This window comes from Notothenia rossii (assembly GCF_949606895.1).
Source record: "Notothenia rossii genome assembly, chromosome: 2".
Taxonomy (NCBI): Eukaryota; Metazoa; Chordata; class Actinopteri; order Perciformes; family Nototheniidae; genus Notothenia; species Notothenia rossii.
Genome location: NC_136904.1, coordinates 78,780,782 through 78,795,710, shown reverse-complemented (window position 1 = coordinate 78,795,710; position 14,929 = coordinate 78,780,782). Strand labels below are relative to the sequence as shown.

The following is a 14,929-nucleotide window of genomic DNA, read 5'->3' as shown; positions in this document are numbered from 1 at the left end:
TTTTGTTGCAATAGAGGAGATACAAATTGGCTTTTGCGAGTCACTCTCATTTACTGCCACAATGCCTTGCCATTATTATCAACAGTGACTCATGAGATATTTTTGTTGATCTTCAACGGTGCAAAACAACAGGTAGTATACAAGTTTGATCCAACAACCATGTGAAAAACATATTGTAGGGGAAAAGACTGTCAACTCCTGTTTCTAAGTCTGGGCTTTTATACACGTGATTGAAGCACTTATGATAAGATATAGCTTTGTAGAAGCATTTAGAAGCCTGTGGTTTTAATGCAGAAGTCGTGGTGTTTTTGAAAATAACAAATCATGTCCATGCCTACACAGATCCTTGAAATTGAAATTATTTTCTAAACCATGCCATATATTGCGTGTTCCACTTGAACTATTAATAGTGCATACATTGAGCTTTCAAAGTGCATTTATGTGCTTCACAAGGTGAATGCTAATGCACGAGAAAAGCAAAGGCATTTATTTTGATGATTTATGTTGGCACCCATCAGCCTGTGTGTTTAGCAGGAATTTTAACATTTCCCTTCTGTAGGCACAAACCACCTGTGCCAGTCTTACCTCATAAACAAGGCGGTGTTTCCCCTAGGTTTACTGCTTTGGGGGGATGCTGCCAGAGCGGGGGGGGGGGGGGGGGGGGGGGGGTAGCATTTGGATATATATTTTTGAAATCCTCTGATTATCCATTGATTAATGCATCAGTGTTTCTTAGGGTCAAAAACACTAAACTCACAACTTCAAATGAAAGTGTTTAGTTTATTTAATAAAAGAGCACATGTTCAAAGTGGAAAGTGACAGTAGATATACATTTGTTGCAATTTGGTGGTATATATATATATTTTTTTTTTTTAAATGTATATCTTTTTTTTTTAACACCTTGAATTTCTGGCGGGGCGCAGCACCCCTCCAAGACAATGGTAGGGGAAACACTGCAAGGTCTACTAAAGATTCTGTACATCTTTAAAGACTTAAGTCAAGACTGCAAAGTTGATACAAAAATCTAAGTAAAAGCAACACATTTTAAGGTTATTGTTGGATCTGTTGAGCTCCAACACATCGTTACTTTGACTCCCCCTCTAAAATTCTATCCTCTTTGTCTTTGTTATCGACTGTCTTTCTTTTCTTGTCAATCTTGTGTGACAAATGCTGGCTGCTGCACTTGTCAATGCACATGGCAGCTCCCTTTAATAGCTTTCACCACACAAATGACAGTTTCTATAATGGTCTTTTAATTATCAAGCCAAATTGTAGCTTCCTTTTTGATGTTCGCATTTATGGAACACAATGTTCCCTGGGGTCTTACTCATCTGTGTCGGCAGCTTGTTTTATTAGAAATCCCACCAACATAAAATTATTTTAAGAGTGATGAGGCCTGGAGAAGAACTTTATAGTTGTATGTTCTACTTTTTTTTAGCTTGCTTTTTTTATATATACATACGATTCATTTAAAAATATATATATATTTTGGTGATAATGGAATCATGAGCAGCTTAAGTTTATTGGTACAACATGGAAGTCATCGTAGTGTGACCCATAATCAGACTTGCGGAGCCAGCAATGAAACAGATCTGCACCAGAAAACAAAATGTTCCCACAGTATTTATCCTGCTTTGACCTTAAATCCCATGTCTCTAAACAGCCGCATTATGACCATTTTTCTCTCTCGAAAGTAGAATTTAAAAGAATCATTTTAGCTGCTCTGCAAGTTTCCTTCCTGTAATGCCACAACGCAGAAATGATGTTCTATTGTAAACTTGCTTTTCCATTATCTGAGAGCTAACGATGTTCCATGTCGATGTTTGTGGCCTCTTGTCACATAATGATGAGCTCATACAGCTCTGACGCAGCTGTGGGTGCTAGCAGGTAATTTACTCCTTGTGATTCACCTATAGCTATGCGTGCAGCTCCACACTCAGCAAGCCATTTACAGGATATTTAAATGCCTTTCTATTAGGGATGTCCCGATCACCTTTTTTTGCTCCCGATCCAATTCCAATCATTTGATTTTGACAATTTGCCGATACCGATTTTTCCCGATCCGATCTTTATGCAATGCATTTAGAGAAAAAAAAGAAAAAAAGCATTCAAGTTATCCCTTAAGGTTATTTTTTTATTTAAATTGGATATTCTATCCAACATGGATATAGCTTCTTTTTTTCACAGCAGCATTGGATCAGTTCGGTTGTGCAGCATTGGATCAAAACAAAATAAAGCTTATCAGTACTCGTTAGCTTACTGCTACAATTAGACACTGCCCTGCCCACTCTGTTGCCAGATTTGAGAGAAATAAGCAACCAGGTCTATGAAAACAAGCCCCAAAGAAGCAACACATACATGATTTTGTGAAATTTGAAACCAAAACTAAGGCCTCAGGATGACTTTAAGACTTGAACATGGTCGTTTTTGTTTTGTAACATTGAATACAATTTAAAAAAAAAAAGTATTTATATATATAAAAAATAAAAATAAAATCCCGATCCCCGATTTCTTTCTTTTGAAAATCACGTGATCTGCTCCGATCCCCGATCACGTGATCGGATCGGGACATTTCTACTTTCTATCTGTGGTTATTATAATCCTGCCATGGTAGCATGACGCTGCATCTAGTTTCAACAAATCTTAGTATTCTTACAAGGTGACTTTGTGGCAGTTTCTCTAAGTAATTGCACTGTGTGGTTCCTGCAGGTCTGGTGACACAGCCTGATCTGAGGCCTGTTCTCTACGCTCACACCTCAGGCCTGCTTCTCTGTCCCTGCTGCTGCAGAAATACTTTAACCTCTGCTGTCATTCTCCCACTGCGCTGCGGTGTCGGGCTCTCATTGGAAAAGGTCTGACTCACTGCGGAGAGGATGCAGAGCTGTCAAGCCTCATTGCCACTTAATGAACAAACATATTTCTGTTAGATTCTCATCTTTGGTTAGAAGGAAAATCCATCCGCGCTGGTAAGGCAAAATGGTTCTGAACATCACAAATGAACATGCAGTCCACACAAGCTACTCACTAACGAGAATTATTAAGGATAAGATCACAAGTCACAATTAATAGTGGGATATGGACACTGATGTATTTCTACATAATTATTTTTGTCTCACATAGAAGGTGCTGAGTTGCCAAGTAAAAATAAGCTACATTTTACACAGCACTAGCAGCCAGCCCATTATCCTAATTTATCATATGTACCATGTATGGAGTTGTCGATGTCTTGCTTGAATGAGGGGAAATGATGCATCCTATAAATAACAAGGCTGTGTTTACTGTGAATCTCACATGACATGGACATTTGTTACTTTACAGACATGGAAGTTCAAGAGAATATATAAACAATGTTGGTATATGTTTTGTTTGTTTTTGGCAAGACAATTGAGATGTCATGCTCACAGAGGAGGTTGAACTCTTTTCGAGTCGGTATATTTAATAACCAGAGCATTTATTTCTGGAAAATCACTTTTAGACAAAGTTGTAGCAGAGTGTAAATGTAATCCTAGTATTTCCTTTTGATAATCTTCCATAATCAATCTTTAAACTCATGTACCCAAAGCTGCCAAACAAAGCATTGGCTATGCATTAAAATGTATTCAATAATGTATTCAAGTTGCCCCTGAATTGAAAGACGCCAAGCTATTATGCAGGGAACAGCATATGCTGACACATGTTAACGTATTCTATATTTATCTCGTTTTTAAGGGAGGGAAAACAAATCAAGTGTGCTGGTTGACCAATTATTGTGTAAAAGATGTTTGAAACTTGCAAACAGACTTTGCAGCACACTCCACCTTATTCAGCGATTCAGCAGCTTCTCTTTTGGATACTCAAAAAGAAAATCAATATTGGTCAAAATGTTAACATTTACTTTTAAAACATGTTAAACAAGTCCAATCTCCTATTTATTATACGGTTGAATCCTTTATTGCTACATTATGCTGACTCTCTGTTCTATATGTCAGTATACTGTACGTTATTTAATGTACTTCCCATGGTAGGCGAAATGTTAAAAGTGCATGTGTAAGTCAGCGTATATGTTAATACATCTGTATGACGTTTGTAGTTCATGTGTGCGCGAGCTTCCGCCCTTATCTATGCCACCCACCGCCTATGTGCTGAACCAGCAGCGGGCAGAAGCCACTTCAGGCATTTCAGATGGGTTGTGTTTTGTCAGCATCAATAAAGATGACAAGGAAGCCTGTATATTGGGAGCGTGGTCTGCTGCCATGTGTCATCTGTTTCTTTAGGGCCAATGTGAGCACACAAGGGTACAGGATCTGATTCAGCTCTGGGACTACAGGCAGATCAGGACCAACAGGCTCATTGTGAAGGTGAATAAAGGCGTTAGAGGCCTTGTTGTTACAGTAAAGCTCCGTCCTCTCTTTCCACACTAAGCCTGGTACCGACCAAGGCTGCACCCACAGCCGTTAAATAAGCATAGACCTTGCTTATCGCTCATTACTGCTGTGGTCATTCTGACTTGTTGGATCATTATGTTGAATAGATGTGTCTCATTCTGTGTTGGGGCCGAGCATAGCAAGTCTAATGCATTACACAGAGCAGTGAGTACTCTCTCTCCAAGCCTAATCTGAGCCTGATTTACAACACTAATCCTCGCACCCATTTCATTAGATTGTGCCGTCTTGGCACATAGCCCAATGCTATAAAAAGCTCATGGATATTAGCTATATCTATTATAAATATATCCATATATCCTCATCCTAAGTTTCTATTAAAATGTGTGAGAGATTATAAAAGCGTTAAAGCTATACATTTTTTAGCTTAGTAATGGCTAAAAATCTGAAATTGTTTATTTGTCCTGTAGCGGGTAACTATGGGGTTACAAAGGGCAGCAAAGGTACAGTGCATTAAACAAAAAGGCAAGCAGGATGAGATGGTTTAGAGGCTCAAATGTAAAAAACAACACACAGTGATTCTACTACTGAGAACAGGGCTGTCACTATGTTGTTAAGCTACAGTAAAGACCTGGAGAACAGAGCTCCATACAGGAAGCTATGGATTTCCTCCTTGACTCTCCATAGTGAGAAAACAGCGGGTTGGGGCAGGCATGCAGGCAGGATGCCCGTTCTGCCTGCTATTGCCTTGGAGCAGCTCTGAATATCAGCAGCGACAGAGACCTTAGTGCCTTATGGCAGCAACAGATGTCTCTCTCTGCTGTGCTTGATCAAAATCATGGTCATCTCATCAGCCAGATTGAACGCCAGCCACTCTTTTCGGAAAGTATTAAGACATAGACGTTTATTAGTCGTGTTGTTACATCCGTTGTACCACTGTAATGAGAGCTGCAGAGTAAGCGGAAGCTGCAGGAATTGACAAGGTGACACAACGTGAACAAAACAATTGGATGATGAGTTTAAAAAAGGACATAAAAATGGTGGGCTGAGACGAATGATAATTGCTGCCGCAGGTAGTCTCCGTCTCCATTTAGGAAAGATATGCCTTTATTGATGCCCAGAGAGTAAATTCAGGTGTAAAACTTGCACAAAGACAGAAAGTGAGTGCTAATAAATAAAGAAATAAGACTAAATAAAGATAAACAAGAGGTTAACAACTAATTTAAGAGCAAAAACTACACAAATGTAAATAAATTACCTATACAAGAACAATCAAAGACAAACTGCTACCTCAAGGGAAAAATAAATAAATGACTTGAAAAATAAATATGTAATTTAGTGTACCAAAAACATAATACTTCAAATAAATATAAGCACTGATCAAATGTAACACAAATTGACATATTTCAGGTTTAATAGCTTTTTAACTAATTAATTCCCCTATTTATCACCTTTTATTATTTATATTTTGTGTATTGTTTTATTCAACAAACTTTTTTTTTCTGACTTAAAAATATATAAATGAAAGGTATTTTTATTTTTCCAAGTGTACTTTTTATGTAATTGTATTCTTTAAAAATAACTATACATTTGTTCAATCCATCGGGGGCACTTTTTGCCCGCATATATAGAGCCACTTTACACACTAGCAGTTAGCTAGCTCTTGCCGTCCTCTTATCTACTCCATTCTTCCTCCCCGGCTCCGTAGCCTACAACATGCCTGCTCCCGCTCCCGCTGCTGACTCAGGTCTTCTGCTCTTGCATTTTCCAGCTGGTAGCGCTAAAAAGGTAGAGTATAATATGAGGCAAAATATATAGCATAAGGTAAAATTGAACAATAGTTATCATACTGCTAGTAAGAGAGAATTGGAAGAAGACTTTAGAAAGTTTACAATTGTTTGGTCCATCATCCCTCTACCTGCTATATATTCAGATCTATATAAGCTTTACACATGCTAATGCTTTATAGTTGTAGTAGCAGGAGTTCAATGTAATGATGTATTTGCATGTTTAAATGTTCTCTCTGATTCTACACCTCTCTTGTCACTTTCACCTTATGTTCTTTCTCTTGCACTTTAGTGGCAGAATCCCACACTGGAGTAATTCCAGATTTGAATCAAATAGAGTATGTTTGAATCTCTCCCCCTCTCTTCGGCTCACCCTCTTGTCACTATTATTCAGTGTCCTCTGTCCCTTATACATTAAAGGTTTTTCGCTTAGTTTTATATTTCCATTGTAAACATATTTTTGTTCTAACCACAGCCCCGTAAATGCACAGAAGACACAGGCGCCTTTGTGTGTGTGGGCAGAAATGGTGCATGTCACAATAGTTCAATCTTTTCGCTGTCTCCAGGGGGAAACAATCCTCCGACTATCAGTGCCACATTGTGCATCACTTAGGGTTCAGTCCTAGGTCTTAGCGAGAGAACAGTCAATATTGTTTGTCACCTTCAGGCTATGTGTGCTTTCCTATGAGGATTGTGTGCAGTACTAAGAATACAGTTTATCAGATTTCTGGCTAAGAAACTGGGGTTATATTATGACAAATGCTGTGTCAAATGTAAAACCATTCAATGAATAATTCAATTTTCCCTTAAAAATTAGCTTAAACTGTAAAAATACAGTATTTCTATTATTCATACTGGCCACATCTTTCTTTAGGAAAGTAAGAATGTAAACAGGGATAATTGTCTGAAACAAAAGTTGGGAATTTTCAAACTGCATGCATCCTAATTACTCAGTAGGGGATTGATGTCTAATTTCTCCTTCTAATAAATCAGTGTTGTGACCACTCTATCTCTGTCCTGTGCTTAGAGCTGTCTCCGCACACTGTTAGTTTTTAGGTGTGTTTTTGTATCAGGAACAAGCAGACATTAAGATGATCCTTCCCCAGGGATTCTGCATCTTAACACCGGTCTGTGCTGAGCGATAAATGATTGGGATAATGATCTGAAAGTGGAATTGTGATAAGCTCTTTGAATTTTGGGTAAACATGGTAATAACGCTGCTTATTTAAGCATCAAAAAGATTGTGGCAGCTTAAAGGCCAATTAAATTTGAGGAATTAACTTCAAACATCAAGCAATTAAAACCAAAGAAAGTTACATGACATAAATAGTTCTTACTATTTCATTGTTCAACTGTGTAAAGCAAGGCAAGTTTATTTATATAGCACTATTCAACACAAGGCACTTCAAAGTGCTTTTTCAAAAAATGAAAGACATTAAGAAAATGGCATTTAAAATAAGTCATTAAAAAGAAAAGTTAAAATAAACATTAAAAGAAAAAATACATGGATAAAAGTTACAGTGCAGTTTAAGATATGAATAGTTCAATTAAAAGCAGCGGCAAAAAGAAAAGTCTTTAGTCTGGATTTAAAAGTAGTCAGAGTTGCAGCGGACCTGCAGGTTTCTGTGTAGTTCTACCAGTCATAGCAATTTGTTAAGCCACATTGGCCAGTACCATTACAAAGTGATGGTCTTACCCAGAAGTCCTTAGTACTTTGTATCAGCTAATGCAAACTCAACACTTCTTGCTGCTGCTTCCTAGTGAAAGCTTCCCACCAGGAACCCCTGCAAAGCTTTGATTGAGAGGCAGATAGACTTTTTTTTGCATAACTATCCTTCTAAGTATATTTACACTATTCATGGTCAATTTGCCATCAAGCAGTTTGGCCACAAACATTTTCTTTGGTACAAATAAAGGACTGTCATATATTTTAGTTTTTTGCGTAGCAGGACAAGATGGAATCAGAGTTGCTCTTGGCACTGCACGGGTATCTCGGCCACAGGGAAATAAATGTCATTAAGGAAGAAGGACTTAGATTCAAGATTACGGTTTTTAATTATCATTTGCGCAAAAATTACAGAGAAGCAGTTATTGCCAATGAAAATCTTGGATCCCAGGCTCCATCCAATCATGCTCATTAAATATGTATAAAAAAACACAACCATGCAAGTAAAAGCTTAATGAGAATCTAATAGTTCAAATTGAACTATAGGAAAGAAATGTAAAAATAAAGAAACATACGTTTCTCCTCCTGCATTCTCCCTCTCACTGCAGCTTTGCTTCACATATCTACAAATGAGGTAGAGGAGAGGAGAGCAGTGGAGTGTGTAAAGCAGTAGTTTGGGGGAGGGGTGTGTGCTCGAGCATGTCCACAGTGTGAAAGGAAATTTCACTGCACCCTCAGGGAACATCGGAGAGTAGGTGTGAAAAGTAGGCTGGTCTTAGTGTAGTAGAGAAAAACTTCCTCAAACGGGTCACAAAAGAGGCTCAGATAGTGTGTGTGTGTGTGTGTGTGTGTGTGTGTGTGTGTGTGTGTGTGTGTGTGTGTGTGTGTGTGTGTGTGTGTGTGTGTGTGTGTGTGTGTGTGTGTGTGTGTGTGTGTGTGTGTGTGTGTGTGTGTGTGTGTGTGTGTGTGTGTGTGTGTGTGTGTGTGTGTGTGTGTGTGTGTGTGTGTGTGTGTGTGTGTGTGTGTGTGTGTGTGTGTGTGTGTGTGTGTGTGTGTGTGTGTGTGTGTGTGTGTGTCTGCGGGTGAGAGCAGCTGGCTGTGAAATAAATTGAGCATGGTAATGGACATTACATGGGACGACTAAGGGTAGCATTGTGAAGATCATGCCATCTGTACAAAGAGTTATGGTGAGTGAGGCCTTTTTGCAAGAGTTTTAGATAATCCCTAATACTGCCAGTGTAGAGGTGTTGGTGAGTAAAAAGATAGGTCTGAGTATAGTGTGTTGTGCGTAATACATTTTATTTGTACAAAATACCCTGTTTGTGTCTTGTGAGTGTGATGATGCAGTGCTTGGAGTTTGAGAGCTGTGCAAGTAATGACCTCTCTCTGGCTGGATGATTAGTCAAATGCTGATTTCTCCTCGACTTCTATAGGAACAAGGCCATCGAGGCTAAATATCACACACTGAAGTGGTGCTTTTCTCTCTGTGTGGGAGGTAGAAATGGCAGCACCATTAAGTGTGTGTGTGTGTTCTCTATTTTCTGAGCTACTGATGAGCTAACATTTATATTTGGAATTACCTTGTTTGCCTTAGGGTTCTTCTTTGTTTCATCATTAACCTACATGTCATGATGAAGCACAACACTGGTAGCTGTCATAGTGTTAACCTGCCTCCCTCGTGTTGACTTTTTATTTGGCAAATCAAAGTGCATAAAGCTCTCCCAGATGATTATGAATTAAATCAATTGTTCTTTTTTTTTATGCGTAGGAGCTCCAGTTTGAGCGGCTTACAAGGGAGCTGGAAGTGGAGAGGCAGATTGTGGCCAATCAGCTGGAAAGATGCAGACTTGGGGCCGAGTCGCCAGGCGCTGGAAGCAGCAGGTAATGAAAGGATGCACACACACACACACACACACACACACACACACACACACACACACACACACACACACACACACCCTCAGCGCTACAATCCAACACATGGCATTTTCATCCTTCACAGCAGTGACAATATTCCATAGTGTAACCTTATGGCAGAGTGATGAAGCATTCCAATGTGCTCAAATATGGCTGGACTGTAAATCAAAAAATTTCCCCTTCCTTCCCTGTTATTTAGAAAATCATAGAATTGCTGAAATGTTATCTTAGCAGATCAAGGTCATTGGTGGTTAGTTTTTCAATTTGCAGAATATTGTCATGGTTAATCGACTCAAATCACCTTTCTGTTAACCCTAAATAAAAACATAAACAGCTGACTTTGTAGGCAAAATATTAAGCCTGTGTGTATCAGAGACAGAATGTGCATGATAATAAAGTGTTGTTTGCTCAGTGAAGCGCTACTGTCAGCATAGCACGAGTGAAACTCTAAACTCTGAGTTTGTTCTGGGAACTCATTCCCTTTTCATCAGCTGAGACACGAGGAGGCCTGGTGCTCACACCTCAGTGACCACACATTCTGTCCCGCTCCCCGTGGCTCATGTCAGGTTCATTTGTACAGCTCAATACCACGTACAATATCTCAATGCGCTTCACACAGAGCCGCTGTTGAGAAAGGTTGACACCAGTCTTACATTATCGATCGTTAACCTCAATGTAATTTGAGAAATATGCGGTGGAGATGGCGTTGAAATACATTAATGCTGTTGGCATTGACCAATTAAAGCTGTATAATTCATATGCAAAATAACTATACTGATAATGAAATACTGCAGGATAGAAGCATAAAGGTCAACATATTTTTAAATAAACATAATCTGAATATGTATGTCTGCATTTTTACATTCAATTTGTACTAAATGTTATGTGCATGTTTTGTAACATCCATTCATGCACCACTGTTTTTAATTGCAGTTTCACTTATTAAACAGTTAATCGTTTAGGTCTAATGAAAACATAATTCCTTAAAGTGGCAAGGGAAATTACAGTAGAGGTTAATAGACTGTGACATTTAAGAGAGTGCTTTCAGGCATTTTTCAGAATTATTCACATTTTTTTTATTTCTGCTTTTGCTTATTTACAGGAGTTTGAATGGCACAGCATAGTGCTGTTTTGACACCTATCCACTGCTGCGTAACTGTTTTAGTCGTATGTTATGTCGCAACTGCAAGTTTATGATTACATAAAAGGACCTAGTTAACCTAGTTTATCAAACCATGTTTGTATGTGTCCCAAGAATGCATGTTAGTGTGTTCCTAAACACTGAGGGACTGCTTCACTAACTGGGACATTAATGGTCAATAATTAGGGTACACCCAAGTGGTTATTCAAATTGCGACTTTTGTCCTCTTTTCCAACATCCCTTCAACACAGGATGGTTATAAATATGGATTACTCTTTCATATGGAAATAACAGCACGGTAAAAGGTGTGAAATACATGCCTCTGGTAGGTCATCAAGCTACAATAACGGCTCAGTTCAGCAGGATCTTCCCTCTTCTTTGCTCCCTGCTTAATTAAAAAGTATCCACTATTTTGAAACCGTGAATGATTGTCCAAAGTACTCTAACTAATGCCGTGTTTTCACTTTGTGACCTTAGCACAGATGGTTTTTTTGCAGACAGTTATTATAGCTTCCTGACAAAAGATCATAGTAAAAATGGTGTTGGCTCTTCATACGCAAAACTGAGCTTGAGCAGTATCTGTTACTCATCCCAGATATGGAGCAGGCTAAATATCTAGACATGTTTTTAACTTTGCTGCATCCAGAGAAACAGGCTATACATATTAGACAGATGGAAACAGGCAATTTTGTGACCGTATGTGACTACTACAAAGTAATCAAGCTTGACTACGCAAATACTATTAATGCAGTTTCCCGTGTTGCTTCCCGCATGTTTTTTCATGACAAAATGTAGTTTTGGAGACCAGACATAATGTGGATTCCTCCTGGTGAAAGTTATTTTACTGTGTCCCTCTTTGTTCTCAGTCATAAAGTTACTTTCAATTATAAGACGGCCAGTTGTTTAATGTGAGTAGTTCAGCCATCTACCTTTAGAGTTAAGTAGAGTCAACTTTAGTGTGAACTTGACTCAAGACTACCAGAACTTGTTGTTCAATGCCATCCCAGACCCACATCACCAAATACATGGTAGTGATCCTTCACATTTTTTTTGCAAATGGTCCCTTGATGTCAGGTGAGGCAAATGTGTCCTGAAATGGACCATGAAAGCATTGGGTTATATCTGGATACATGGCACTTGGTCTGAATAGGGGCTGTAATGGCTTTGTGGTCTCTTCTGACTTAGTGATAATAATCCCTTTGCCCTTTCACAATGCATTCTGTCACTCCAGCCTGCATACCTGCAAATAACACCCACCTACTACCTACAGATTGTAGCACTCAGGATTAGAGTGTCAATTTCCCCTTTTCCCCTTTTTAGAGGCACAGGTATAGAGCCGCTTCAAGTGCTGCCAAAAAAGGTCTCGACAACAGCTCTCTGATCATACCACAGCCAGGCTATTGACTTTCATTTCCACTTCGAGAAATACCGCCTTTTAAACCTTAATTTTAGCTTTCCTTTGGTTGTCCCGCAGTCACTCGCTCCCCAATGACATTAAACAAACTGAGTGGCACATCAAGATTAATTTTAGAATAAATGTTAGAGGAGCAGGCAATGTTTATTTTTCTCAATGAAATGATTGCCTCTAATAGAACCTTTTTTTGTCTGTGCCAGTTGCAATAAAAATCAGCTCTCACATGTTTTGTGCAGCTTGTTGAATGGGTACATAAGTGGAAGGTTAACAACATTAATGATTTATGATTGAAGTATTTTCAGAGTGGTTGGTGAACCATACAAGCTAAATACCAGAAAATATTGAACAAATGTCGGCCAAAACAAAAGCCATAACAACCATCTTTACAATATTAAAAAACATCAGAGTGTTGTAACCACTATGTTTATAAGGATTTAATTTATATTACTATCAAGACGCTTCACCAAAGAAAATATTGAAATAAATCGGGAACAATTTTGGGAACTCGGGCAGTCTGTTTTTCAGAGTCCAAAGCCAGCTCCAAAAAAGTCCCTGCCTAAGGGATAGTGCTGTCCTTTCTATTAGCGGCTGAATGAGTGAGTGGAATTTGTAATTGCAGCGCTGAGGCTTTTGATTGACCTACCAGCTCTTAACAAACTGTACAGTGTATTTTCTCACAGTAAGCAAGCACTAGTTGCAGCTAGCAGGATTAAGAGTGGACATTTTATTACCAAGGTCCTGTTTGCTTGTCGTCACATATTGAAGCAAACATGAATCCCCATTAAACAGCAGATTGTTGCTACTTAGTAGACTGTCTTTTTGTTGTGAGACCCTTTGATCTTCACTATGTATCTGTTTTCTCTTTGTGTGTTAAAATTGCAGTGCCTGATTGAATTCCTGTGTAGAGTTCTAGGGACTGTTCAGTCGAAAAGGGCACGGGTTGCCAGTTAAGTGATGCAGTTGATTTGCAACACTTGGTCTGACAGTGCTGATGTGGCTTGACATTGTAAAGGAGCAGACCGTTAGTTCTTTCTACTGTGCCCTCATGTTCAAATTCACTTAAGAGCCTACTGTGAAGCTGTACAACCTGATTTATACATTGATTCGTGTGTTTAGTTGTAGAGGAAAATCAATAGGGCTTCTCTTCAGTTATTCTCTTCATTTTATTACTCTTCAAAAAGCTATTAATTGTCAATTATTTACTTCACTATAGTAATATTTGACTTACTCTTTGGCATGCAGAAGGCCATAAAACCTCTCAGAATCATAGGTTAGGGTTGAATAATGGGTTAATAAGCAGGTATTTCCAGCTGGAATCCACCCTTTTGTCTTCAAGGTTTTGTATAAACAAATCCAATGAAGAGCATATTATCTCACTTACAAGATGTTTCAAAAATCTTCTTACTTACTACTAATGACATTTTAACATGTAAACTGTATGTAAACGCATCCACTTTTCACACTGGGGGTCCACCACCTCCTGGGGACTCTATAAAGAAAACATGCAACACCCTTTTCACACCTTTTTTAAAGCCAGAGAAGGACATATAAAAGGCTGTCATCAGACATTTGTGTGTGAATGGAGATTAGCTTTGAAACATTTAGCTCAAACTGCTTGGCTCAATCGCTCAGCAGGAGGACGGCAGAGGTGACAGGCAGCACACTTAAGGCTCGAATGGGAGTCGTTACACTTCACGGCACCGCCAGAGTTGGCCACCACCTTCTTTTCTACAGGCATAGAGGGAGTGGTCATCAAACTTGACCTCTGGCAAAACTCCTAAAAGATGGAACCGCCCCCCGACCAGAAGGGTTGATGGGAAATAAAGTATCCTGTCAGGGTTCGGCCTGTTGTTTATCAGCATTGGCAGTTTTACAATCTCCCAACGCTTCCTCCACCCAGCCAGCCGGTCGGCACGCCGCACGCATGGTGCATCATTGTTATGGCCGCCGTTCTTCTACTTCATCTGCCGTGGTTCAATGGAGCACAACTTGCCCAACTTCCTCTTTTTAATTGCCTGTGTGCTCATTAAAATGTGGAGTGCCGTGTTTCTTAAAGCTCATCCAGTGTCACCTTAGATGGAAAAATAGCAGCAGTTGCAACATCAGGTTCACGATAGTAATGACCAGCAAATGGAGGATATTAAAGAGAAACGGTTTGAAGCACTGCTCTGAGGTCTCCTGCTCGGCCTCTGACTGTTGTAACAACAGGCTTTCAGAAAATAGCTGTGAAGAAAGTAAATGGCCTTCACTTTGGTCAGAAAGTATTTTCAAAGGTACATTATGTGGCTATTAGTGTGCCTTTCTCTTCTCCTGAGGCCTTGTCTATAAATTATCATTATAATGAAATGCATTTGCTGCAGGATAACTATATTCTTTCTTTTAAATATATTCATACCATTTAGTAAATACACTTTCGCTTAGCTTTATAGTTATGTATACAAATGAAGTTATTATTTTGACTTTGCTTCAGTTTTATTTATACAATCAGTAGCATCTTTATGAGCATTCTAATATAGGTTTTTAAAAGACATATTGGGACTTGCACTGTTTTCTTGAACTCGCATCCTACATAAATTGTAGTGACCTGACTGATAGTTGTGAAAAGAAACTCTCGAGACATACTGTAAACAACCTGACACATTG

General features: G+C 39.0%; 1 protein-coding gene across 2 annotated transcripts in view; it reads left to right on the top strand.

The window, feature by feature from the left end:
- pkp4 (plakophilin 4) overlaps positions 1 to 14,929 on the top strand; it is a 76,754-nt gene that overhangs the window by 21,315 nt on the left and 40,510 nt on the right. For both annotated transcript variants that reach the window (XM_079667179.1, XM_079667178.1), the window contains exon 3: positions 9,583 to 9,695. In XM_079667179.1, coding sequence (XP_079523305.1) covers positions 9,583 to 9,695 — 113 coding nt within the window. The remainder of the gene's footprint in view (positions 1 to 9,582; positions 9,696 to 14,929) is intronic.